Source organism: Sodiomyces alcalophilus (genome assembly GCF_042370955.1).
Source record: "Sodiomyces alcalophilus JCM 7366 unplaced genomic scaffold ACRALscaffold_7, whole genome shotgun sequence".
NCBI lineage: Eukaryota > Fungi > Ascomycota > Sordariomycetes > Glomerellales > Plectosphaerellaceae > Sodiomyces > Sodiomyces alcalophilus.
This window is the reverse complement of record NW_027263538.1, coordinates 2,012,816-2,039,463: the sequence shown is the minus strand read 5'-3', so window position 1 is coordinate 2,039,463 and position 26,648 is coordinate 2,012,816. Positions and strand designations below refer to the sequence as shown.

Here is a 26,648-nt window from a genome sequence, read left to right as displayed (position 1 = left end):
AAACAATAACAAGTCGGAAAAGGGATCGAACGAGTTATTCCCACGAGTTTGGGAGAGCCCTGGATCCCCTGGACCTATTGCGACTGGCCCAGTTTGATGCGGCCTCATAGCACCATAGCGAAAACCGGGCGGCCGCCACTCAATTCAGTCCCAAGGTGAATTGCCGCGCCTGATCTCCTACCATGGTTGTGTGCGATATAATAGGGTAAAAATCATGTTGCGAGTACATGTATAGGTGTCCATAATCGTGCTGGGCAGCGGGCCCGGTTGATTTGAGAGCCTATTGTATGTCGCATGAAGAGAGGATGAGATGGGCCAAGCGAAAGTGGCCAGAAGCGGTGCCGGCGTGATGATTCTGGTGTCCAGTAAAGTCCGTGAATAAGGCAGCGGGAGCCCACGGCCGATCGTACAACGTACAGTTCAGCTTCTGCCATCTGCTCCCAATGTTGACCGTGACAGAGGCGTAGATATCTACCTTTGCCGTATTGCAACACGACGATGAGAGAAGTGGGGAGCGTGGGGAGCGAGGTGTCAGCCAAGGATAGAGACGCTGTGGCAGTGACAAGGGCGCCAATTACTCCGTTGTATGGCGGTGGAGCCACTATGCGGCGCACTATGACATAATAACGTAATTATTGGGGGCCATCAAGGGAGACGCAATTTCGCAGAAAAATTAGTAAGCGACGACTGCATGTCCGTCAAAACCAGGAGTTGCGTGTTGACAGTATCCCCAGTTGGAATAAGGTGAACAGATGGAAACGAAAAGACAAAAGTTTGTGACCGAGTTTCGAGAACCCTTTGTTGGTGTGGCACCGCGCAAGATCCAAGTCCGATAAGCCGACCGGCAGAGGATCGACGGCGCGAACCAGCGGGACGAGTCTTTTGACAGGTGGTTGGCAAAAAGGGGTTTCCTGGTGCCGGGACGAACGACGTCAAGCGGTGGCGGCGCTAACGGCTCCTGCTCTGTTCATGCCGACATACATAATAGATACGTTGTAGACAGGTTGCAAGTCGGCGTTTGAGGTCCAAGATCCTAAAAGGTCCGTCGACAAGCGATCTTATCTAGCGGCTAATGCCAAGAGGGAAAGCGCGCTGGATTGCCGAGATATACGGTCGGAGAGAGACCGCAGTGTGCGACCTATTACAATATTGGGAATGCCGCGAACCGGCTCGACGTAGCAGTGGCGGGATTGTTGTACGGCGAAATGACTGACGACAGAGTAAGGAACGGTCGGTGTATGTTGTAGGTAAAACTTTATGCCTTTGACCGTCATACGGAAGCCCGAAAAAGAGGGTCCGGTCGGCCGACATGGCATATCAGACATCAACTGGGTCCGATGATGGCCACGGCGCGGTAATGATTACGATGGCATGTTTCACTCGAGTCCGGAAGGCAAAGGCAATTTCGCAAGGAACGATTATCGTCTGCACGGCGGACCCAAAAGAGAAGATGAGCTTCGGACGACATGCAGGCTTGTCGTTCCTATACCATAAATACCAAAGTGGGTGATGATCCGTGATGCTGGTCTGCATAAAAAGCGGACTATGGTCACAGAACCTCGATAAGAGGGTGGGTAGACAGATGATCCTTGGGTGGGCTTGGCGTGTTTTCTGATCATTTTACCCTCTCTTTTCCTGGCTTTTCTCGCCACATATAACGACAACGTATTCGTATACAACGTAGTTGGAAGGCAACAATGAGAAAGCTGGCAATGGCAAGTATGTCGTCGGCGCGGTGCTCATACAATGTATTCGCAAGTCAGAGCTGAAACCACGGCGGCCGACTATTTGTGCCGACATGCTCCGCAACCTCTGCCTCGTGATGGCCGAAGTGGAAACCGGCCAAAGTCCGTTTCGTACCCATTCCTCATGGGAAGTGCCCGCTATTGAGCTCTCAGAGAGAGTGTTTCGGTGTTCGACGTGCCACCTGCTCATCATTATCATCATGGGTAGACACCTCGTGGCCTGGCCTTGGAATGTTGTCGTGACGGGGTGACGGGGTGCCGGTTGTGGTGGACTGGGACGGCCCCACTGCGCAATCTTGCCAAGATGCTCATCCCCACCCCAAAGGCTAGGAATCCCTCCTCCTGCCCCCCACTGGTCGTTTATAGACCAACCCGAAAAGGAGATAATTGTGCTTGGCCGCGTTGGTTCCCTGTTAATGTCAACCCCGCGACGGATTCCATCTGACCATGAGTGGTGATATTAAGTGATCGAAGAAACGAGATGTGACCAAACAGAGCTGAGGAGGTTTGGCAGAATTTCCAGTAAAATTACAGTGTTAGAGACAAGATCAACAGGCAACAGTAGTGGGTTGCTTCGTAGGACTCTCGTAGCTAGCAGTCGAACGTGAGTCCGTTGTACGTATGTACGGAGTGCAATGGCAAACTATCATTACGATAGATGATAGGTAGGTAGGAAGATTACGAACGACACGGGCAGAACCAAAGGAATCACAAACGCCGGGGTTGAACTTTTCCTGCGTCTGCGAGGGATCAATCACAGTCAGAATGCATGAAAGTACAGCGTTGTAAGATGAATACTCGCATCGGGGAAGTTCCCAGAAGCAGCGCCAGAAGCCCCAAGACAGCGCCCTGCGTGATGCAGTGCAAGTGCTAATGCAAGCTTGGCTCCCCAAGGCGCTTGAATTAATTACGAAGTACTGGTGTTTCGCTTTCGTCTCCAGGCCGCTCTGTTAGCGGCAAATCAACCAAAGCCTGCGAAAAGAGCAGACGGGGAGACAGGTGAAGGAAAGAAAGTACATACACTACGAGGTAACGCAGTGTGAGGGGGAAAATTCGTGAATTCACCCTGCAACGTCGTCTTGTCGCCCGAAGTACTCGGTACATGATGCCAAGCCCCAGTCGCCTACACAACCAACGAATGACCCGTAAGCCAAGCACATTACGGACCAGAATGTGGGGGTGTCTTGTGGTCCCTTGGTGGATACCTCCATAGGCTTGCAGGACACCCATGTTAAAGGCTAAGCCTATGCCAATCCACTCACAGTCGCTGGTGCCGCCATGGGCCCAAGACCCCCTTGGTCGAAAACTACCCTGGGCGCCCCCTTTCCAAACTATATTCTTGGAGGCTCATGCTCATTATTATTATTAAACGAGGGCCCCGTCCAGTCCGTCCGTCATAAGGGAGGACCCTGCTTTTTCTTTATTTTGATTTTTTTTCCCCGGGCATCCTGTCAATCATTGACACAAGAGTAAACATACCGGAGGAAGGCGTTGGGAATAGGGTCCTTTCCTTTCCCTTTTTACATTTCTTTCCTTTTCTTTCCGACTTCGGGTCTGTTTGTGTTCTCGAGGCCGCTTCCGCCTCCACACGCTCCGTCCCCCTCCGCTCGTCTTCGTCTCCTCCCATCTCCTACCGCCATCCTCAACGACATCTTTGCTGTCAGCAAATTCAGTTGACCTGATATCCCTCGGGTATTCATTCGTGTCACCATACCCGAATCGACGGTGTGCGTTTTTTTCGTCCAAAGTAAGTCATCCTGCCTGCTGCTTTTACGAACAGATCTCGGGCGCCTTGCCATCAGCTGCCCATTGCCTGCCATTTCCATCACACGCCTTGCGTTGCACTTCTCGAAATGGATCCCATCTTTGCTTCGAACGAGTCTGGTAGCATGTTGCTCTGCTCGATTGCATCACCTCATCCTGTGACTCCTCGCCTTTGCTTTTTTCTGTTTCGCCGCATGTATCTCTAGACGAATTGCACACCGACTTTGTCACTTTCGCACAACTTTGCTGCTCCTGCGTATGATCTCTCGTTTTTTCTTCTTCTCTGCCTTGCCAGCCAGCCAGCAGCCAGTCTGTCTGCGTCGTCCATCGGTCTTGCATGCCATCCTGTGGAACAAGAACCACGCCGAGAACGGCCTGATTCATATCTCCCTCTTCGCCTGCTTTTTTGTTCGGCCGATTACTGGCGTTGCCTCTTGCATTTCGTCTGCTTCCCACATAGGGCGACCTAGGTGTTGCGGCGTGGGTTTCCTTGCACCGTCCATTTACGCTTGATGCTCAACAGCCAGAAGCCATCTTTGTCTCGTAATAAAGCTCCATATGCTAACTAATCTCAAGTCAGACAGACCGCGGTGCCACGTCAACGAGCATTACTGGGCGAGCAACCCCCAACAAGACATTTCTCCGACAGCCTCCTAGTGCTTCATATTCGAGACACTCCAAGCCGGACACACCGACCTGCATCCTCTCGAATCCTCATATATCTCGATACCGAGATCTTTCTCCGACCCCTCCCGTCTACTCTCCGCCCCCGATGCACTCTTAATTCCAAACAAAAATGGACTCGGAAGACGGGGAGTTGTTTGTTAAGGTGCGTCTCCTTTGACATGCCTCCTGTCATTATATTGCCTGGGAGCACATCAATCAGACTCGGGCCCTTGGCCCCTTTTCTTCTCGAAACTAACAGTTTGGTATAGCAACTAGCCAACTTTGTGCGTACGCACGAAAAGGCTCTTGCCAATGCTTTGCAATTCCGAAGACAATCCGTTTCACGCCATGGCCCGTCCAAGAGCGTCGGCGCAGTCACCGTGCTGCAGTCTCCGACTCTACCTGAACGCCCTTCGACGTCTGCCTCCACATCGGGCGGTCTCATCGCCGCTCTATCCTTTGGATCCCTCAGCTTTACTTCCCAGAGTCTAAAGTCCACGACGCTATCGCTGACCCCCCATCACCTCTTTTACCTCCTCTCTCGATTTGAGGAACTCGCCATCCCCGTGGGGCCCATGAAAATCCGCCTCGAAAACCTGCACGATACCACAACCTCGGCCAACTATGTTTCCTTCCTCGGCAACAGCCAGCGATCGAAGAGCCGCGGTTCCGATGTCGTGTCGATACGCTCCGTTTCCAGCGTCAGAAGTGTCATGTCGGGCATGTCTACTTTCTGGGCCAATCTGGGCATTGGCGCCAGTATTTCGGCTGCTCGCACCGAGAGGCAAAAGGCCCAGATCTTAGCAGACCTGAAATACCTCTACTCTGCATTCACCAAAATTCCCTGTCTGAAGCTCTCTCCGGACTGGCGTGCTCCGCTGATCCGCGGTTACGAAGAATTTCCCTTCGACTCTGCCGTCCCCTTGTACATCTTCAAAAATCTACAGGCTCTTGAGGTCAACAGCATTGACTTCCGGCAATTTTACGGCTGGGATCGACTTGCGGAACAGCTTCGGTCCCTGACGTTGAAGCGGGCGAGTGTTGATAGCCCTGCCGATATTCTCATCGACATTGTTCTGGACGACATGGACAAGAGGCGGAAGCGAACGTCCAAGTCTCAGTCCTCCCCAACAACCCCTCGACCGACAAATGCGAGCCCGCGGAGAGACTCGATGGTACAATACACCGATGTCCAGGCAGCCACACCTGCTCCCGGTTCTCCGAATCCCCAGGGTACCGACGACATATCCGTCGGCTCTGCCACTGCAAGTGACCATGCCGCCGACTTCACTTCGGTCATGGGCAGACGCGCATCGTTGGCCCGGGCTGACACGGAGGAGATCAAGTCACCCGCTGGGCCGTCGAGGCCGAGAAGCAACTCGCCTACCCAGCCATTTTCTTCGCGCAACACGTCGACGAATATGCGAGGAGGTCACAAAATCCATCGATCCGGCTCGGGCAGCTCACACTCGAGTCTGTCGGACTCGTGGTACCATGGCCGCCCGCTGAGTTCCTCCAATCTCCTCACCATGCGCGTTCTCCCCCCGTCCAAGTGGCGGTTCTTGAAGCACCTGAGCTTGGCGGACAACGACATGACCACTATCCTAGCGCCGAGTCTAGCTCCGTTGGCCGATACCCTGCAGTCCCTGGATCTGTCTTCCAACTTGTTCAACCAGATCCCTGACAGCCTCGCCACGCTTACTGCACTGCGCTCCCTCAATCTCTCCCACTGCATGATTGAGTCGCTCAATTCGCTGACCCGAAACCCTCTTCCGGCCATCACAGCCCTGAACCTTCGCGGCAACCGTCTGCAGTCTATTGCGGGCATCGAGAAGCTGTTTCCTCTTGAGAGGCTAGATCTGCGGGATAACGGTATCACGGACCCCATGGAACTAGCTAGATTGACCGGTATCCCGGAGATCCGTGAAATCTGGGTGGAAGGGAATCCGTTTTGCCGCACGCATCGTGATTACCGGACAACAATCTTCAATCTCTTCCGCAAAACGCCCGGCTACACGGTAGACATCATCATCGACAGGACCGGCCCCAGCCACTCTGAGCGCAGGTACTTGGTGGAAAGGGTGCCCATACCCGCCGCGGTGCCCGTCGTCAAGCCTTCCTCGGATACTGTTCCCGCTGTCAATGTCAGCAAGCCGGCCATCATCTATGATTCTCCCAGGGAATCATCCGTGTTGCGAAAAGAACGGCCGAGCCCAAGAGCTGTTACCAGCGAAATTCACACTAGCTCTACGCGTCGTCGTAAGCCGCAAAAGAGGCGCATTGTGGATCTTGCCACAACCGACGTCACCGCCCCTGTCTCCATGGCGGTGCCTACAGCGGCTCCTTCTCCGCCGGCGCCGGCGCCGGCTCCGCCACTGGACGCTTCAGGCGTCGCCAATGACGATTCCGCGCCCGCATCAGCGGACTCGGGCCATTATCAACTTGGGAATACGCCGAAGGACCAGCTCCTCCCCCCCGCCGTCATCTCGGAAAGCCGTAGGACGAACTCGCAGCCCGAAGTACCGCGGATTGATACCAGCATTATCCCGACGATCCCTCCCATGTATGCCCCTGGCGCGTCCATGGAGTGGAAAGAATCTCAGGATTGGGACATCAGCGGCGAGATGTATCGGCGCAAAATTGAGGCGCTCCGTGATCAGGTTGGGAACGGCTATCTTAGCGTTCTCAGCGAAGAAAGTTGGGAATCTTCCCGACTGGCAAATTACACCACTCCCACCATGAACCCACAACCTCCACCTATCCACAGCGGTCGCGCACTCGGCAACTCTTGCACTTGATACCCTTCCTCATGATATTTCATGATACCCCACTCCGTATTCCCTTGGAGGCTGTATTTTTGCAGCCGGGTTGCATTTTTTCTTCTTTCTCTCAGGCGAGGATATTCATGCCACCGCCTTCCTTTCGGTTTACCTACCTGTTTTATTAAGATGGATCACTTGTTTTTGTTTTCTCAATCTCGGAGCATAGCGAACACGGCGTTGGTAGCATATGGGTGGACTTTTGTTCGGATTCGATATGAATCCGGGTTGACGCTTTGGATATCTTCCTCTGGTCGAGTTACGACGTCACACTTGCCGTGACTAGCTCGGAGTTGGTTGAATCAAGCGGGATGAGATTGGATCCTGTGGGCTTCTTCCGCTGTTTTGTTTCTTGGTTGCTTCTTGTTTTTCCCCTCCTCTTCCTCTCAACTACGCAGTGTGGTACTGGGACCGGCGTTTTCGGAATGGGCAGAAGTAAGGGTGGCCTTTGTCGATGTTGTTCTAGCATTGGGGGAAGGAAAAAAAGGGTTTTGCATTGATTTTTTGTTGGCATATATACGGATGAGAACTGAGCTTGTCGATGAATCAACTTGGCGGCCGCCGTTATAATACCTGAGCAGTGAAGCAGTGCAATCCCCGTGCAATGTGACCCTTTGACCTTACGTTGTTTCGTCAGACGATTGTGCAGTGGCTGTATTAGGTAGTAGTAGATATGACAGTCAATGTCTTGTACGAGTGGTACAGTGGCTCAGCAACAATGTTGACAGGTTCTATCTTTGATGCGTATATAATGGCAAAGGATTATTATGAATCCGGCGGCATTTTTACTTCAAGTGACTGTAAATACTTCAAGATGGACCATGTCTAGTTTGTAAGCGTCTTGCCAGAGAAGACCGGCGGAAAAGCGCAATCATCGGCGCAGTTGGCTCAATGCAGATTTCGTACTGGCGTAGTCGGACCGTTCCGCATAGGTCAAAGGCAAGTTGGGGATCCATGGAGTGCGGCTAGAAGTGATCGATGGGTGGAAGCGAAGAATCCCGCGACGGGACGGTTCGCGCGGGTTCAAAATGAAAGAAGTATGACGGAGCTTTCAATGCGTTCACTGTGTGATTGGTCCCTATCTGGCTCGGGAGGGCCGGACATACGTCAGATCTCGGACACGGAAATTCGCCCTGGCCAGAGATGGTGGTTGGACGACCGGCAAGACGAAGGGACCGTTGAGGGATGGTTAGTCCGAAATGGGTTACGTTGTGTGAAGAAATTCCCGACGAAAGGGCGACTCGGAGCACGCACTAGAGGTAGAGATTGGATGGACGTATCAAAGGCGGTACGGAGGCCAACTTCCATGTAAGAAGCGGACCGTTCCTGGTATCGGCCGAGTTCGTGGGGTTTATTCGCGGCCCAAGCCTCAAGTCTTGGTCGGTCTATATTAAGGTCCCTTCTCCACTCGCCTTATGTTGTCGCCAACTACCTACCTATCAGCTCGAGTTGTTGTGGGCTCCCGGTTTATATCTGCCCCGGAAGAAGTTATTATGTCTCGAGGAAGCGGCTGGCCTCAACTACGGATATCCTTAGCATCCGTCCTCCGTAGTGAAGCTCCGCTCCGGTTTAGTCGCTCTGGCGTCGAAGCCCGTTGGAATGTTTTACCAGTCGCGTATTGACCAAAGTGCCTCAATGAAGGTGTTTATCGATAAGCATATATATCTGCACGTACTGTAGGCATTTTTCAACACGTCTGAATTGATCGAAGGGAGGTTGTTGATAATGTGCTGAATATTCTTACATCGATTCCACGAGCCAGTGTCGCAATGATCATAGGATCTTTCCTGCGCATAAAGCATGTAGGTATTGCAGCTTCACGCTCGAGCTACGTCCGATTGGAATGCATCAAGCGCATGGATAGCGAAGAGGAAGTCGTCACATCAACCCTATCAGTCGCCCTCTTCGAGTCGACGAAGATGATGGTGTCTTGGTCGGCAAAACCCCTGTGGAGTAGCTTATCAGCTTGCCGTAGGACTAAAATACGCAATTAGGTACCGGTACTTTGTACTTTGCAGGGCCCTGCGCCGATAGAGAAGCAGCGATGTAAGCGAGAATTAAGGTTGGCAGCCAAGAGGGGAGCTTCTCCACATTGAAAGTGGCTGATAGGCCAAGCTGACTCATCAGACAGCCCCTTCCTTGTACGGCGTACTTCGTACTTACTTCGTAAGGGGGGCAAGTGGGTCCGTGCTTTCCAACTTCACGCGTTATCTGTTTTTCGCACCACCTCTCTTCAAGAGTTGATTACATCGACAACACTGTTCTGTCCTCCAAGAGCTTCCCAGTTCTTCTTTAGTGCTTGCGGGATATCGAGCTTCGAATACAGGGTCAGCTGTGTGCTGGGCGACTGCCCTTCCGGCGCACCTTGACCAATGCCCCTCACCTTCGTCGGCCGCACCACCAGTCTCCGCGACAGCCTACCCCCAGCGCGGTGATCCGAGAAAACTGTTCCTACGATGCCTCGAAAGACGGGGAAACAAGACGATTTGGGAAACCAGGAGATGTCCCCGAAGCCCAAGACTCCGACGAGACAGCCGACCGGCCGGAAGCGCGGAAGGCCACCAGCCTCGGTCGTGGCCGCACGCCTCGCCGCGGCCAACGATGTCAACGCAACAGCTACCAGCACCGGCCGACCAAGCAGAGAGCGCATCGCGACGCCGAACGCGATGGTTCATACCCGTTATAGTCGTGATAAAGATGGCGTAACCCCTACCACCGCTACGGGCCCTCCACAGCCGGCGAACGACGCCGTCACTCCCAATGCCTCCTTCGCCTTTGCCGCGGCCGCTCAGTCCGAACCTCCCCCAAAGCGAAGAAGATACATACCAGGCGGTGCCGGAGGCGGTGGCAGGTTTATCGAGGAAGACGGTTCCGTAACCCCCAACACCGCGCCACGCACCATAAGACGGCCGAGACAGCCCCGCGTCCCGGCCACAGTCGTCCCACCAAGAGAGAAGAGCGCTCGTATCCGCTCCGCGGCGGATCCCGGCGAGATACAATACAGTACGGCGGCAGCTGCCGCCGCGGCGGTTGCTCAGAACGAAGGATACAAGCCCCGAGAAGAACGCGGATGGGAGGAGTTTCACCCTAACCTGGACATTGATGCGACTTTCATGATGTTTCGCTCGGAGGACGTCGACGGTCTTACGAAACCGCCCCCCGCAACCCCTGCCGTACCTTTGGCTGCCGATCCGGGCTCTAGCACTCCCCTGGGGGAAGTCAATCCGTCATCCACAGGCAATACTCCCAACCACGCGCCTGATGCCGAACCAGGCCAGCCGGAAACCCCGCAGAAGCGTCGCTCGTCGCGGCCGATACGGGAAACCGCTTCGCAGCTGGCCAATCGAGAAATTTCTGCCATCGCAGCTACACCAAAGGTGCCGCAGGTTCTGCCGATTCGAAACCAGACAGCCAAGGAAAAGCTCGATCTGAAAGCTCCTTCGTACCGTCGATCCGATCGCGTCGCTCAATTTGAGAGGAAGAGCTTTGGACAAGCTCGATACGTCGACAAGTCCATGATGAACATTGGGTACCAGGAGACCGACCACTTCATCCAGCCAGAGCACAGGCTAATCAAGGCGGAAGACTCCAATCTGGAGGACGAGTCTGATATGGCGCTGGCCCTCAGGGGAGACGGCGAGAATGCGCCTGCCCCCACGACGTCCGCCCCGCTGGGGCGTGTGGAATACGACATGGACGAGCAAGATGACATGTGGCTCCAGGCCTACAACGTGGAGCGCAAGAAGAACGACCTGGAGCCCATCACGCGTGAGATCTTTGAGATCACCATCACCAAAATCGAGAAAGAATGGCATGCGTTGGAGAAACGGATACCTAAGCCGAACCCCAAACCTCCCCAGACCCATCGGCCCAGGTCGAGCTCTGCGGCCGCCGTCAACGGTGAGCCGCTGGTAGGAGAGGAACACGATTCCAAGTGCGCCGTTTGCGATGACGGCGACTGCGAAAACACGAATGCCATTGTCTTCTGTGACGGCTGTGACCTGGCCGTTCATCAAGAATGTTACGGCGTCCCTTTCATCCCCGAGGGGCAGTGGCTCTGCAGGAGGTGCCAGCTTATTGGGCGTGGCGTTCCGGTACGTTGGCCTACTCGTGCGAGCCGAACTGTTCAAAGCTGACGTTTGCTAATTCAATCCGCGAATCCAGACTTGCATTTTCTGCCCGAACACCGACGGTGCCTTCAAACAGACCAATTCGTCCAAATGGGCGCATCTGCTCTGCGCAATGTGGATCCCCGAGATTTCATTGGGGAACCACACCTTCATGGAGCCCGTCATGGACGTGGACAAAGTCCCCAAGACACGCTGGAAGCTGACCTGCTACATCTGCAATCAGAAGATGGGTGCCTGCATCCAATGCGGGAACAAGTCTTGCTACCAGGCCTTCCATGTCACCTGCGCCCGCCGCTCCCGGCTGTTCTTGAAAATGAAGAATAGCCAAGGCTCCCTCGCGGTTCTTGATAACAGCATGGTCCTCAAGGCGTACTGCGACAAGCATTGCCCCGCGGACTACACCGAGGAGAACGGCGTCGCCCAGGCTACCCAGGATGCCCAAAAGTTTTACAAGAAGACCATGAGGGGTCGCATCTGGGCCGATAGCCAAGCGTCTGCCCATGCGCTTGCTGCTACCCACCGACACGCCCTGACCGAGCACCCGCCAGACGAAAGCCAGATGACGGGCGCCAGGCTCTCGTCGCTCTTGGGCGACAAGAGGAAAGGCCAACCTAGCAAACCCATTTGGAAACTTCCATCCGGGGCGCCGGTCATTCCCCAAGCCGTGTTCGACGTTGTCGAGGCGTCCATAGCGCGGTTCACCTTGAGGAAACGAAAGGACTTTGTCAGCGAGGCGTGTCGGTACTGGACGCTGAAACGGGAAGCGCGGCGCGGCGCCACTTTGTTGAAGCGCCTTCAGCTGCAGATGGAGACCTTCTCGTCCATGGAGCTCACGCGGCGGAATTTTGCGTCCATGGGGCCTCCCGGGAAGCCCCGGCTGACCAGGAGGCTCGAGTTCGCCCAGGCGCTCATCCGAGATTTAGAACAGCTACGAGTCCTGTCGGAGAAGGTGGTGGAGCGGGAACAGCACAAACTCGAGTCTGCCGAACTCGAGAGGGAGCTTGTCGATACTTGCTACTTTCCCGTGGCAAGGCTCTTTGGCCCCGTGGTACAAAAGGCCTTCGGGTACGTGGGCCGTAGCCTGTCTTCTTTTTGTTTCTCCTTTCTTTGGGTAGTGCAGAAACTAACCATTTCGAGCAGGTTGGATAAGAACGTCTTCTACGATGGGCTTGTCAAACTGCAGTCCAAATTGGAGGAACGATTCTACACAACGACCTTGGCCTTCGTGCATGATCTCTGTGAAGTCATCAACGTCGGCATCAACACGGAGATCAAAAAAGGCGACTCGGCGGATGACGAAGCCATCACGACAATTGGAAAATTATCGTATGAGGATCCGCGACAACGGAAGACTCTCGGGAAGCGCATTCTGAAGGCCGTCCAGCCGCAGCTCGAGGCGGCCCTGCGCACGGAAACGGAAATCAACTCCAAACCGCTGGATCCGCTTATCAAGGAACTCGAGGGTATGCTGGAAGCCAGCCTCGAATTCCGCCAGCCTTCCATTACCGTCGGAGTCGGCGAGGACTCGGTGGAAGCCTGCCGAGAAGTGGCCATGGTGGATGCTCCTCCCGCGGGCGGGGAAATCACCGTCGCAAGTGGCCAAGCAGAGCCAGAGCCATCGGGAAAAGGAGCGGCCAAAGACCCCGATGCGATGGACGTCGATGCCGATGGAGAAGTGGACCAAGACAATATCGAAGTCGCGACGTCCAATCCGAACAAACCCGCGGAACAAACATTGGAGGCGCAATCCTCCAGCTCGCCGGTCGCAGAGCTCGAGGATAACGATAAGGCGGCCGAGAAGTCCGATTCGGGCTCCATACCCAACGGCGTACCGGCCTTGTCCAACACGCCACCCGCGACGAACGGCTACCAGGCCGTCTCACCGCCTGCCCAGCCGACGCCTCCGACGCCCCCCCAATCCGTAGGCGGTCTCGGCAACCGCCCGGCCGATCCGCTGTCGGAAGGCGGGATTTCATGGCACCTCAAGGACTTCCAGCTGCGCGGCACGACCATCCTGGCAGATCAGTGGCCCGGGCGCGAGGCCATCCGGAGCCTCAGCGAGGAGCTCTCGGACATGGACGACCGCGAGCTGGAGGGCCTGGCGTTCGACGTGGATGACAGCACCATTACCGCTTCGCCCAACGGGGGCGCGGCCGGCGAGGTCATAGCCGATACTATTGTCAGCAAGGCCAAGACGGCGGCCAGTCTGGGTGGCAGCAGGCTTCGTAGGAGGACCAGGTCTTCTGCACGGCGGAGGTGAGGAATAATGAGAAGTGTTGTGGCATTTTTTCTGTACTTTTACAATCCGTTTGGCGTGGGGCTTTTTTTACTCCTTTCCCTTCGTCTTGTGTCTCCAGTGGAAGGGGGAATGGTTTATTGTGTTGCGTATTTCAGGCCCGGTGTCGACTCTTATTAGGTGACGGCTCACTTTTTTATTCCTTTCGGTGTCTTTTTTCTTCTTTCTTCTTTTCTATTCTTTATTCTTTTGCCCATCTCTCCTTCTACATGGGTTGACTTGTCGGAATAGGGTGATGGGTGCGGGTATCTTTCAGAGCTTGTCGGTGTTGTTTCCCTGCGCTCTTAACGTGAAGGTCTGTCTGCTTTTTCCTGAAGCGCAACTTTTTGTCTGGTCAGGAGGAAAGAAAGGCGTTTCATGAGTTTTGGGTGTTTTTGTTCCCGTTTCTACTGTCCCTGGTTGGCATTCGTTCCGTTTCCACGCGGTGTAAACATTGTCTGTCGAAGTATTTCGAACCTGATGTTTCTTAGCTCTCCAATTCAACCCCGGGGGCCGTTTCGTGCCTATTTACGTCTCCCCGTGCTGGTATTTCGGCAGTCCTGTGCAGCCCACTTCTCTTCTTTGCGGGAAAGGCGGAGGACATGGGCGTTTTGACGGGCATGGGCTCGACTGACGGGCTTGGAATGGGCGGAACGAGGTGGATGAGGTGGGATGAGGTGGGTTGTATAGGCTTCCATATGCTTCCGTTTCTCCCGGTTCTCTTCTGTACCCAGACCGACTGCGCTGACATGAGGAACAGTGGTTGATACAGTCCGGTAGTTGTCTTTACGGTTTTGTTAACCTCCTCGATACCTTTGAGGAGCGACCGCACGTCGGCCCTTGGTTCACCGTTCAGCGAGTACTATTTAGCCAAAGGATTATGTCCAGCTTCTACCTCGGTAGATCCTGTCATTTGCCATTTTACACAAGCATCGAGTTTGCACGTAGAACTTGGATGACCCATGAGGACTTATAGGCGACTCGAGCATCTACGAATCACCGAGTCGCCCACTGGATGAGTTGACGGGTTTTCCCATAAACTGGTTCACAGCCAATGAATCCCGTGTCTGTCGTCTCACTTATACAAAGGTTTCTACAAGACGCCCGTTCAAGTTGATATATGTACGTTGTATGTCCAGCCCATGTCCAAGTCGTCGACGATGTCCGTGGCACGTGACTCATATGACATTGGCCAAGCCGATGTACGAATAGGTACGTACTGTATGGGGAAGAGCGGGGCTCTGGTGGCAGTGGCACCACGATAAGTGTACGTATTCAGCGAACGATGCAATCGGAACGGCTAGCGATCAGAGGCAAGGGAATGAGCCGATGTGCCCAGATAGCCGCCAAATGTAGGGACCGACAAAGGCCTCATTTGGACTGTGCAAGAACGGTATGAAGCTTATCTCCCCGTGATCAAATGGCCGGTTAGCTAGGAGACAATGGGTGGTCCACCGAGACTTCGACCTCTGGGTGCTCTGTCGGGTTTACATTTATTATGTAGTAGAGGGTTGCACGGGGCTATATGGGTGGAGAGAAGAGGTTCGGCGGCGGCAACTTGCAGAACCTGGAGAACGAGCTATTTTACGTGGGGCTTCGAGTCTTGCCTCTCCGTAGACCGACGAGAGATGAGATGCCTATTTCGTAATCACCCAAGTTCGCTCAATGACAGCGGAGCTCGCGGGGCTGATTACGCGGCCCGAGGAGGGGGGAGGGGACAGGCAGGGTCTGTGGATATAAGAGATAGGTAAAAGAAGCGCTCGTATCGAGCGTTGCAGTTGGGCCTGCCGTTGCATGCAGATACCTAGCCGGTCTATCTGACGGTCTCGAACCGAGCATGGTCGGGTTTTTATTCCCAGTCAGGAGACCCAGGGAAAGGCGGCGACTGACGGTCAAAGAGTGGCGATTCAGGCTGCCGAAGACATACATTTCGTTGGGAAGCGTTGAATATTGTATGCAGGATTAATAATAATTACATCCTACCGATAGATCGACAGCGGGGATGGGACATTTGCTAGTCATTGAATCAACAACACCTGAGGTTCATTACACACATCAAGAAGAAGTCCCGTCTTCGAGAAGAAGCTTAGTTGTAGACCACGGTTTGGCTAACAACAGGAGACGCAAGGAATAGCTCGTCGAGTTGATGCTTCTCCCACCAGTGTAGGTACCGAGGTAATAAGTCGTATCGAGTATTACCTGCCCAGGATAGGTAGTCATGGAATACCTTAACTGACATCTGGAGCATGTCGCCCACTTTTAGCGGATGGTCGAGGTAAGCCACTATTCCACCTTGCAAGCCGCCACTGCATACGAATATAACGTACATTCTTACAGACAGAACGCCCGGCAGTGTTACTGCCTGTACGGAGTAGGTTGCATGCTATCCACTGCGTACAACCTGCCCGAAGAGAAATACCAATATGCAGGCAGCGCCGCGAAGTAGGTACTTCGTAGTCGTAGTTAGGTAGTTGTAGGCACTAAGAATCGCCAATTTGTCTGGTAAGGGAAGGACTTGCCGGTATAGTGTAGAAGCTGCTTGCCTCAGATAGGTGTAGGGTAGGTAGGTAAGGCAAGTTTGTATCAGTACCTAGATAGGTTTCGTTTCTGTCATTAAGTAGGTACCGATCCCTCACGTTCTTTGTGTAAAATACTCGAGAAAGCAAATCGTCAGACGGATACATCGTGCCTAGTTGAGGAAACAGGTACACGTAGGTAAGAAGTCACCGATTCCTTTCCAAGCTAGTGCGTGTATTCGTAGAAAAGAGCCAGAGAAATGGTCTCGACCAACCACTTGTTAGCGTCTCCCTCTCTTAGGCCCCAACCCTTGTCCCTGGCGCATACTCCCAGTCGTTCCCCCCCCTAACAGGGTCATTACACACTGTACTTCGTACATCTACTTCTCCCACTTCCAATTCCCGCTTTCTAATTGTTCCCTGGTGACAGAAACATCAGCGAACAGCAGAAAACCCTCTTCTACTCTTCCACGCCGCACTTCGGTGAAAGAAGACGATAGTACCCGCAAACTTCCACCCCATTCATAACTTACTCTTGACGGCATATATCTCCTTGCATTCGTGCATTGTATCGGCGATTCGTACGCTATTCGCCGCACCGTGCCTTTTTTTCTTTTATTTTCCTGCAGCACACGCCATCATTTTACTACGGCGTGAAAAAACAACAATAGCGGAAAAACCCATCGTGTTCCTGCCACGCCTTTCGTCCCGAGAGACCCGAAGCTAAGAGCTTGACAAACGCGAAGCCATCCTGGTCTGTACCCCCCTTTATTAAGAACAAAAAAAAAAGAAAAAAAAAAGAGAGGAAAAAAAGACCCCCAAAAAAAACCCAGCTCCACATCTGTCGCGCTTCTTTTTTTCCTTTTCCCCCCTCCCATCACCTTCCTCGTACCAAACATCCCCCGACGATTTCGACGACGACGACCTCTTATCCTTGCGATCCGGTCGATATCGATCTATAATATTACACAATAGATTCTGAAGACGACGAGACTTTATCGAATCCCATCGTCTGTCGCTCATTGTTGTTGACCTTGAGGCAGCTGGTCGCTCTTGTCCAGCCTCGTTCTTCGACTCAAGACTACCTCTTCTTCACAAGAAGGTAAATCACAACGGCGAACCGATCCCGACAGGGACGAGACAATTTTCCGTTTCGACTTTTATTCGAGTCTTAATTAGACGCCATCAGGACATCGAAACCCTCATCGACCTGGGTTCGTCATCTCCGGCGCCGCGATTTCCCGCCACAGCCTTATCGCTGTGAATAGTGTTGAGATCACTTGGTCAAGCAAAGGTACGGCTTGTCCTTTATTTTGGTGTTTTGCCTTTTCCCGACATCTTCCATCATACTCCTTCCCCTTCGATTCCCTGATGACGACGTTGCCTCTTCTTTGCTCTCCGTGGGGCCCAGTCTCGTCCGATATGCTTGTTTCACATTATTCGTTATTCGCCTCTGGGGGAAAAAATACCAACTCGGAATTCCCCAGTTTCTTCACCATAATCATCACTAACCTTATTTCCCCAGGAATAGCCTGGCAAGTGCATCACTTCTAGCATTTCTAGACGACGGGTCCGTTTGTATTCCCAGACTTTGTCACTTTTCCGACTGTGCTGTCACGCGCAATCCAACAAATATCTACACCGTTTCCGCGGCCATACCTTGGCTGGTGAGGATTGAAGATGGCAGACCAACATGAGATCGATCTCGACAACGTGATCGACCGCCTCCTCGAGGTTCGCGGAAGTCGGCCCGGTAAGCAGGTGCAGCTCCTCGAATCCGAGATCCGGTATCTGTGCACCAAGGCTCGTGAGATCTTCATCTCCCAGCCTATCCTGCTCGAGTTGGAGGCTCCTATCAAGGTAAGCATTTTGTCGTTTATATATTTGATACCGTCTCTTTCTTTCCATCATCTTCCGTCTCCCGGATGGACTAACGCTTTTGCTCATCGTACAGATTTGCGGTGATATTCATGGTCAGTACTACGATCTGCTGAGGCTCTTCGAGTACGGCGGCTTCCCCCCGGAGGCGAATTACCTATTCCTTGGCGATTACGTGGATCGAGGCAAGCAGTCGCTCGAGACCATCTGCCTTTTGCTGGCGTATAAAATCAAGTACCCCGAGAACTTTTTCATTCTTCGCGGTAACCACGAGTGCGCCTCCATCAACCGCATCTATGGTTTCTACGACGAGTGCAAGCGCCGATACAATATCAAGCTCTGGAAGACATTCACCGACTGCTTCAACTGCCTACCCATCGCCGCTATCATCGACGAGAAGATTTTCACCATGCACGGCGGTCTGAGTCCGGATCTGAACTCGATGGAGCAGATCCGTCGCGTCATGCGTCCTACTGACGTACGTTTGTTCCTTTTGAAAGAATTACCCTGCACCTTTGTCGTAACGAATTGCCTGGGCTAACTCGTGCTTGCTTCTCCAAGATCCCCGACTGTGGTCTCCTCTGCGACCTCCTTTGGTCCGACCCCGACAAGGACATTACGGGATGGAGCGAGAATGATCGTGGCGTCTCGTTCACCTTTGGGCCGGATGTCGTTTCTCGCTTCCTACAGAAGCACGACATGGACCTGATTTGCCGCGCCCACCAGGTCGTCGAAGACGGATACGAGTTCTTCTCGAAACGTCAACTGGTTACGTTATTCAGCGCGCCCAACTACTGCGGAGAATTCGACAATGCGGGAGCTATGATGAGCGTAGATGAGAGCCTCCTCTGCTCGTTCCAGGTTAGTCGCCAGGGTCCCCCCATTCGCCATTTGATTCTTTAGGAAAATAAACTGGCAGCTGACCACTCTTTCTCCTCCAGATTCTCAAGCCTGCTGAGAAGAAACAAAAGTACGTTATGGGGGGTGCCAGGGGAGGGTCTCGACCCGCGTCTCCTGGAAAGTCGACGTCCAAGTAGAAAAGAGTTTATACGAATTGTGTTTTGTCTTGTCTAGGTTCGGTCGTCGTTAATCGTCAGCATCGCCCGCCACGACGGCCCTGACTCCCGATCAGCCTCTTGTCGACTTGGATTGACCACGCACTCACCGCCTCTCCGTTCCAATCCGCACCTCGCACCGCCTCTTGCCCGACTCGGAGCGACATCTCTCCGACCCCGGTCTACCGAGCTTCTATCCTCTCCCCGCCTTGTCCGAGTATTACCGAACTCACCCGATACGATTACCATTGCGCACAGACTTGATTACTCTATTGCGGCTGTCTCTGGTAGCTGAAGATAAAAACCCCCCAAAAAAACACTCTGGAATTTTTCAAATGGTCGTCCAAAGCGTGGTTGATGTGTCCCACACGTCGCATTCGCCCTCTGTCTGCCTGCCTCGTGAACAGGGCTGCGCAAGGAGAGCACAGCTAAGTGACTAAACAGTTGTTTCACGGCGTGGGAGAATTCTCAAGGCCCGTCCCTCCGTATTCGTCTACGGCCACAAGAAACTCCCGAAAACGCCGTGGTCCACATGACCGCGTTTTGCAGAACCATCCAACGGAGTAACAAATCGTCCTAAGACCAGTTCCTTGTTCCGGAGGCCTCCCCGCCCAAGCTAGGACTCTCTGATGTTAGGTTGCGTTACAAGGACTACAATCAACTTGACAGTTCCTGCCTACGCATGGTTGAGGGCGTCAGCTCTGCATGGCGTTGCGCTGCCGACGGTCGGGTTCTTTCCTCCAGCCCGTCGCTTCAGATAACCGGGACTTTGTACGATATGAAGTATTGGGCCTATTGTTGCTGTGGGTGGGCGTGGCATATTCGGTACTACGAGGATTGGTTTTCGGAGATTGTTCCTCTCTTTCTGGCGACCGTTGTACGATCAGCGTTGGGCTAACCTGACGTCCATGAGCTGTCTGGTGGATGTTTCTTTTTCTCTTTTTCGTTTCTTTTTCTTCTCCTTTTCCACTCTGTTTAACTTGCTTCGGTCCCACTCATCGTTATTTACACCGAGTCGGCACTTCTTTCATTGTGTGCTTCATTCTCCCTTCGTTCTTTATTCCCGTTCACTGAGTCGAGACCTCTCAGCCTTTCCATTTCTGGTTCTTTCCAGTTTGCAGTTGTTTCTCCCTGTACTCGAAAAAGGATGGGGATGGAGAGGCGCGACTGTCAATGGGCTCCAGGTCTACGTGTGGCGAGAGGCATGAACCATGATGTACTTGTACTCTAAGCGAAATAATGTGGCCTTGGAGGTCATGATTGCTACGAGGAATGCGAAATAAAAGTTTTCTAGCAAGGAACCTTTCCCGGTTGTCTTCTACGTGGTGTCACGAGAGCAGTAGAAGGTGAGGTGGTAGTAGCCGAGGACCGTTGGGAGGAGGAATATAAGATATAGAGAGAGGGTTGTATATGCGACGACGTCGTTTGTTTTCACCGAGTCATGTACAACAATGCAAACGGCAGACACATATTTCACCGGTCAGGCCCTCCTAATATTATGTACAATCTTCACAGGTATCCCTTGTGCCTCGGTCCCCCAGGCCCAACTCGGCCTTTAGTGCCGATCCATCGACGTGGCTCACGTCGCTCTGGCCTTTATTCGCCCTCGCGGCTGCGATGCTAGCTTTCGCGTCCTCGCTCAGCCTGCTTGACGCGGCGGGTGGTCCCCCAGCGGAGGACGGGGGCGGGTTTTCGGAGCCTCCCTTGTTCTCGCCAGTCGAGGAGGGAGACATGCCCGTGGTGGTGTGTTGTGGAGGAGTCGGTTGCTGTGGCTGTGGTTGGGATGGTGGCTTGGGGGCGGCGGCGTGGTGGCGGTCCACGTGGCCCAGGTCGCGGCCGGGCTGGATGACGTCGCGGACTCGGCGCTTGAGTTCTTTCGTCTCGGGGAACCCTCCTTCTGTCTTGCGGTCCCAGAGGATGGCGGTGGTCGTCGGCGGAGGGGGAGAGGACGGTAATGTGGAAGAAGGGTCGGATGCGGATGGAGACGTCTCGGGAACGGGAGGGGCTGTGGTGATGGTGACGGTGAAGACGCCTCCTGTGGCGGGGATGAGGGCGACTTCGCCTATGGAGGTCGAGAAGGTGGAGAGGAGTTCTTGGGCGAACTGGGAAATTGTCGAGGTCAGCGGCCGACCATTGGGGGGCGGTGGGCTAGTAGTGATAGTTTGGTGGTGGGATAGGTCGGCGAGATGAAGGAGATGAGGTTGGGAGTGGTAGGAGAAATTATATCGGGGATGAACGTACGTAGGCGGCTCTGAGCATCCACTTGCACTGCGTGCAGAACTGTATCGCGACGCGGGGGAGGGGTACTAGCTGCTGGGATTGAAGCTGCGAGGTGGATGCGTTATTGGCCATTGGCGTTGTAGAAGCCCTCTCTAACCCTAGGGCACGGGCAGGAATGGCGGACGAGTGGGATGGGAAGATGCGAGTTGAATAATGTAAGTCTGCGTCGTTGTGTACGAAGTCGAAGTAGTTGATGAAGATGAATCCAGCCGATGACGATGTCTCAGATTGGGAGACAATAGACGGGCCGAGATTTGCGGGGTAAGTCGTTACCTACACTACCTAACCGGGAGGAGGGGGGTCCTGGACAGTATAACCCCTAGGCTAACTGTAGAATGACTAGCCTGGTCAGGTTACGTACTTCAATATATTAAGACTATTATAACCAGGATCTAGGGTGTCCAGGCTGCTTACTGTTTCGGGTCCCTTCTATGTCACTCTCTTGCTTATATTACTGTAGTTAGTATGGAGACGGCCAGATAGTGACTAGAGGGTACTAGTATAAAGGACTGGTTAGTGGATCTACGCCTAGACAGTGTATTATAACCTGATAGTCTATCTTGCCTTAATATTAGAGTCGTAACGGTTTAGGATATCTGCCGTATTATAATAACAGGAAAAAGAGGTTATATATCGGGGGTATGCATCCAGATATTTCGGTATATATATAGTCACTTTATATCTATGTTATACCCCTCCTTTTTGCCCTAGAAATCTAATATTGGAATATTCTTCTAAAGTACTAAGTTATATACTAGTATAAACACACTATTTCTTCGCCTCCTTCCTTAAGAAGTCCTGAAATACGCCCACGATTAATACCCTTATACTAACTAAGGTCCTGCTATTAAAGAGGCTAGCTTAATAGGACTATTTAATAGGACTGTTTGATAGGACTCTGCTTACCTTTGTTATTTTGGAAGAGGTCTGCTGCTGTGGAAGAGGTCCTGCTGCTGTGGAAGAGGTCCTGCTGCTGTGGAAGAGGTCCTGCTGCTATGGAAGAGGTTAGCTTGATGGGACTCTGGATAGGACTCTGTGGATGGGACTCTGTGGATAGGACTCTGTGGATGGGACTCTGTGGATAGGACTCTGTGGATGGGACTCTGTGGATGGGACTCTGCTTACCTCTATTATCGTGGAAGAGGTCTGCTGCTATGGAAGAGGTCTGCTATGGAAGAGGTCTGCTATGGAAGAGGTCTGCTATGGAAGAGGTCTGCTATGGAAGAGGTCTGCTATGGAAGAGGTCTGCTATGGAAGAGGTCTGCTATGGAAGAGGTTAGCTTGATGGGACTCTGGATGGGACTCTGTGGATAGGACTCTGCTTACCTTTATTATCGTGGAAGAGGTCTGCTGCTATGGAAGAGGTCCTGCTGCTATGGAAGAGGTCCTGCTGCTATAGAAGAGGTCCTGCTGCTGTGGAAGAGGTCCTGCTGCTATGGAAGAGGTCCTGCTGCTATGGAAGAGGTCCTGCTGCTATGGAAGAGGTCCTGCTGCTATGGAAGAGGTCCTGCTGCTGTGGAAGAGGTTAGCTTAATAGGACTCTGGATAGGACTCTGTGGATAGGACTCTGCTTACCTTTATTATCGTGGAAGAGGTCTGCTGCTATGGAAGAGGTCCTGCTGCTGTGGAAGAGGTCCTGCTGCTGTGGAAGAGGTCCTGCTGCTATGGAAGAGGTCTGCTATGGAAGAGGTTAGCTTGATAGGACTCTGGATAGGACTCTGTGAATAGGACTCTGCTTACCTCTATTATCGTGGAAGAGGTCCTGCTGCTATGGAAGAGGTCTACTGTAGTTATTATGGAAAAGGAAGAAGACCTAACTATAAATAGATCTATAGAAAAGAAAGAAGATAGATAGAAAAGGATCTACGAAGTATGTACGCGTATACTGCTGCTCCTGCCTCCTAATAATAGCTTCGTTACCTATTATAGAAGGACCTACCGGGATAAAGTACTAGTACTTTAAAAGTATATACTTCTCCTGCTATTTTCGTAGAAGATATACCTTAATAATAAGTATATATACTTGTTCACTATCAGCGGTAATATACTATTAGCTTTATTATTCTAATAGAAACAGTTAGTGTATTATATACTAGTTAGTTATTTCGTGGGCCTTAGATAATTAATAAGATATCCTATGGTATATAATAGGGTACCTGTTATAGATACTGTTTTTCGCTGGTTACTATGGACTTTACTGCTTAGAATCACTATGCTAATATACCTAACCATTTTGATATAATTTTAACCTATAATAGTAAACACGCTGCTTATAATATCGACTTTCTAGCTACATAATAACCAGCTACCCCCTTATATCCATAATAGTCAGTATAAGAATTGACTGTCCAGGACCCCCTCCCTCCCGGTTAGGTAGAGCAGAGTCCAGTTAGCGGCTTTGGATTGCGTTTAGCGTCTAAGTAACCGAGTACCGGTATTTATACGCCCCCGGTTCACTATTTATTATCCACTTAACCCTAATTAGGAAGGTAAAGCGACCGCGTGTATAACCGAAATCTTGGCTCTAAATGTTGCGTACCGGTACTTTAAGACAGGCAAAAGATAATATAAATTTATAGTAACTTATACCTCGTGTAATAAAGTGTTAATTTATAGCTTATTCTAAGTGTATTTATATTAGCACTAAGTCCCCTAAAATTCACGATATCCTATAGCTATCCGAAGCCGGCGATAGCCCTTATTATAGCCACCCACGAAGAGCTGCTTAATACCGTGAAGGCCTATTACCGCTAATTCGGATTTAGAGTTATTAAATTACGCTCTAGAAAACGCGTAGGCGGTGATGTTTTTTATATAACCCTTGCTTATAACCGCGGCGGCCCTATAAAAGTATTAATTACGTAGTTTAGACGTACTAAAATAACTAAAATCGGATACCCTTAGGGGGCCGAGATAGTATAGTCTAGGGACGGATAGACCTTTATTATCGCGGATAAGAACGCCTATAACCACCCACCCCTTACCGTTAATAGAATCGCCGCGTCGGCGACTATAAGACTCGATTCCTAATATACGGTCGGCGTATCTCTGATTAGGACAATAGTTAAGCAATTATCGGGAATAGGAAAGCTAATAGCCCCGGAGATTACTAGGTAAATATAGTAAAAGCTTAGGAAGAATCTGCCTAGCGGCCTTATCCTTAGCTAGCAGGATATCCGAAATTATTAAGGGTAGTTACGGCGCGATAAATACAGGCCTCTAACCTCGATATAGTATTTCCTCGAAAAGATTAAGGCCGGAGAGTTAGGCGAATACTATATCCGCTAGGGTTTTAACTATAAGAGCCGCCGTATTAATATAGTATTCTGGACCTATTAAGACTATATCGAATAGTGGTAAAAGAACCCGGAACTATTAATAATAGTGAAGAAAGGCGAAGCCGTCACTATGCAGAACGGCTTAGGCAGTATGATCTCGGATAAGTCTTCGATAATAGGAGTGCTTAAGACCACGAAGTGTATATAACCAAAACAATATATATAATAAGGAGACCTTTAAAAGAAGTTCCTGGAGGTATATGCTGCTCTAATCAGGGTAACGTAGCTTAAACGAAGTGAATATAATAAACGTGGCAAAACTTAGGGTTAAAAGGATGATGATTGTGTAGGATGATAAGCATCCTCTGTGTCTGGGTGGCGTCGCCACGTATATATAATGTATAAGATAAATAAAAAAGCGCGCGTCTTATAACGTTACGTGACGTCCTAACGATATAGCACTAGGTCTCCGATCCACCCCTCTATAATCGGCCCTAGTTATCTTACTTATATCCTTATAGCTATAATAACTCTAAATATAATTAGGTTACCCTGATTAAGCTAAGTATAATCTAGTAAAACTATCCTAAAACTTATTTACGCTTACGGAGAGTCCGTCTACCGACTATATAATCCTTTTTCTTAGTATATACTCGCTTTATAGTGGCCGTAACTATATCCTTATCCTACTTAATCCTAGCGTTATACCGTAACTATCCTTCCTAGGGAATTACGCGTAAAGGCGGTATATATAAGGAATTATTAACGGTAGTATCGTGAAGTATCGCCCGGTAAACACTATTATATAAATAAACCTAATTATCTTAAGAGAATAAGCTAGGTCTAATCGGACTAATATAAGGGTCCGTAGGGCGAGGATTATATAGTCTATAGAATAGATAACTATAAGATATCTCGACGCCCTTATCCTGCTCCTCTATATCCTTAACCTATTTACCTTAGATATTAATCTTCCTAGGCTATACTAAGACCTTTTTTAGCGATATCTAAATAATCTCGTAGCTATTTAGGTTAATACTAGTAAACTTAGAAGATTTAGAGGACTTAGGAGTCTTTTTAGGACTCTTCGTGACCTTAGCGATCTTCTTAGGCGTGCTTAGTGCCGAGGGCTTTTTAGAGATAGCCTTAGGTGTCTTAGGACGCACCGGGATACTAGTATCTTTCTTAGGCGTGCTCCTAATTAGCGCCTAAGTCTTCTTCTTAACCTAATTAGAGGAACTAAGGGTAGTAGGCTTAGATTTAATAACAGGTTTATTAATAGGGGTAAAACCTATACTCTTAGGAGGAGGCGGTAAAGGGGACTAAGGGACCACCGGGACTACTAGTATCTTCTAATAGCCGAAACCGAGAATTACTCTAACACAGGATAGCTATTCTTCTTTAATATAATAAGCGTAAGCTGCACCGTTATTTAAGTAGCAGCGTCCTTATACAAACCAGTAAATCTTCGAGCTTTAAGGGAATAAGTAGCCCTCCTGGATAACAGCTCGTATCTACTCGATAACGAAGAGGCCGTATAAGTAATTATCCGTCTAATAGGGACCGGGAATAATATAGAAACGGCGAGTAAGACTAGAGACGGCCTTATTAGGTATATTAATACTACGTAGCTAACCTATAGCGTACTTAAATAACCGTAAAAGGCGGTCCTTAGTATTACTAGTATTCTAAATACTATTATACCTATATATACACTATATCTCTTAATCTCTAATTAGACTAATAAAGTGATTCTTAAAATAATAAATAATAGGGATAAAGCGACTTCTCTTAATACGGTTAATTTCTTTAAGCGGCTAAGGAGAGTAGACTACCGCGCGGCTATTTAGCTCCTAGTAAGGTATAATACTAATCCAGGCTATAGGATAGGTGTCCCCTTATCTACGCTTAAATATAGCGCGTATTATATCTTCTAGACTGCCCCGCTCTAACTATCTCTTATTTATTAGGTTATAATATATCCTAAAAGACGACTATATTACCGGATAAGTATCCCGTGGTCTCTCGGCGAATATACTCACTATAGGAATATAAGGCAGTATTATATTAACCGTAATAGCGTTAAGCTCGCTATCCACGGCATTCTTAAGGAGGCGTTAGACTATACGTATATTATCCTTAGGCTATTAGGGAAAACCTATAAAGGGGGCGGTATTATCGGGGATATTAAATAAACGATACGGCAGGCCTTATATAGGAAACACCTATTAGCTAATATTAG

The 26,648-nt window shown here is 51.0% G+C and overlaps 7 protein-coding genes across 7 annotated transcripts; 3 read left to right on the top strand and 4 right to left on the bottom strand.

Moving 5' to 3' along the window:
• Nucleotides 1–3,265: 3,265 nt before the first annotated feature.
• Nucleotides 3,266–3,791, bottom strand: ACRALDRAFT_1065178 (uncharacterized protein; the record flags this gene model as incomplete). Its single annotated transcript, XM_071017106.1, has 2 exons — nucleotides 3,266–3,509; nucleotides 3,577–3,791. Coding segments are annotated over 2 exons (459 nt in total), but the record flags the coding sequence as incomplete, so codon positions are not given.
• A 514-nt stretch (nucleotides 3,792–4,305) lies between these two features.
• On the top strand, nucleotides 4,306–6,880 carry ACRALDRAFT_1010674 (uncharacterized protein; the record flags this gene model as incomplete). The annotated part of the gene is made up of 2 exons (XM_071014715.1): nucleotides 4,306–4,338; nucleotides 4,445–6,880. Coding segments are annotated over 2 exons (2,469 nt in total), but the record flags the coding sequence as incomplete, so codon positions are not given.
• A 266-nt stretch (nucleotides 6,881–7,146) lies between these two features.
• ACRALDRAFT_212368 (uncharacterized protein) lies at nucleotides 7,147–7,950 on the bottom strand (the record flags this gene model as incomplete). The annotated part of the gene is made up of 5 exons (XM_071023863.1): nucleotides 7,147–7,244; nucleotides 7,268–7,345; nucleotides 7,401–7,567; nucleotides 7,606–7,702; nucleotides 7,815–7,950. 5 exons carry the CDS (start codon nucleotides 7,948–7,950, stop codon nucleotides 7,147–7,149), a joined length of 576 nt encoding a protein of 191 aa, XP_070872607.1.
• Nucleotides 7,951–9,264: 1,314 nt separating this feature from the next.
• ACRALDRAFT_1077434 (uncharacterized protein) lies at nucleotides 9,265–13,610 on the top strand. The gene is made up of 4 exons (XM_071018640.1): nucleotides 9,265–9,867; nucleotides 10,075–11,088; nucleotides 11,159–12,189; nucleotides 12,265–13,610. The coding sequence occupies exons 1-4, from the start codon at nucleotides 9,451–9,453 to the stop codon at nucleotides 13,382–13,384; spliced, it is 3,582 nt and encodes a 1,193-aa protein (XP_070872606.1). The 5' UTR covers nucleotides 9,265–9,450; the 3' UTR covers nucleotides 13,385–13,610.
• Nucleotides 13,611–17,595: 3,985 nt separating this feature from the next.
• Nucleotides 17,596–18,830, top strand: ACRALDRAFT_2043949 (uncharacterized protein; the record flags this gene model as incomplete). Its single annotated transcript, XM_071021387.1, has 4 exons — nucleotides 17,596–17,775; nucleotides 17,870–18,271; nucleotides 18,355–18,654; nucleotides 18,735–18,830. The coding sequence occupies 4 exons, from the start codon at nucleotides 17,596–17,598 to the stop codon at nucleotides 18,828–18,830; spliced, it is 978 nt and encodes a 325-aa protein (XP_070872605.1).
• A 713-nt stretch (nucleotides 18,831–19,543) lies between these two features.
• ACRALDRAFT_212370 (uncharacterized protein) lies at nucleotides 19,544–20,318 on the bottom strand (the record flags this gene model as incomplete). Its single annotated transcript, XM_071023864.1, has 6 exons — nucleotides 19,544–19,765; nucleotides 19,819–19,872; nucleotides 19,920–20,015; nucleotides 20,059–20,094; nucleotides 20,151–20,166; nucleotides 20,284–20,318. The coding sequence occupies 6 exons, from the start codon at nucleotides 20,316–20,318 to the stop codon at nucleotides 19,544–19,546; spliced, it is 459 nt and encodes a 152-aa protein (XP_070872604.1).
• Nucleotides 20,319–20,344: 26 nt separating this feature from the next.
• ACRALDRAFT_1071974 (uncharacterized protein) lies at nucleotides 20,345–23,360 on the bottom strand (the record flags this gene model as incomplete). Its single annotated transcript, XM_071017918.1, has 11 exons — nucleotides 20,345–20,950; nucleotides 21,090–21,401; nucleotides 21,898–21,926; nucleotides 22,035–22,121; nucleotides 22,254–22,280; nucleotides 22,455–22,475; nucleotides 22,704–22,790; nucleotides 22,869–22,896; nucleotides 23,068–23,079; nucleotides 23,152–23,162; nucleotides 23,357–23,360. 11 exons carry the CDS (start codon nucleotides 23,358–23,360, stop codon nucleotides 20,345–20,347), a joined length of 1,224 nt encoding a protein of 407 aa, XP_070872603.1.
• Nucleotides 23,361–26,648: the final 3,288 nt, after the last annotated feature.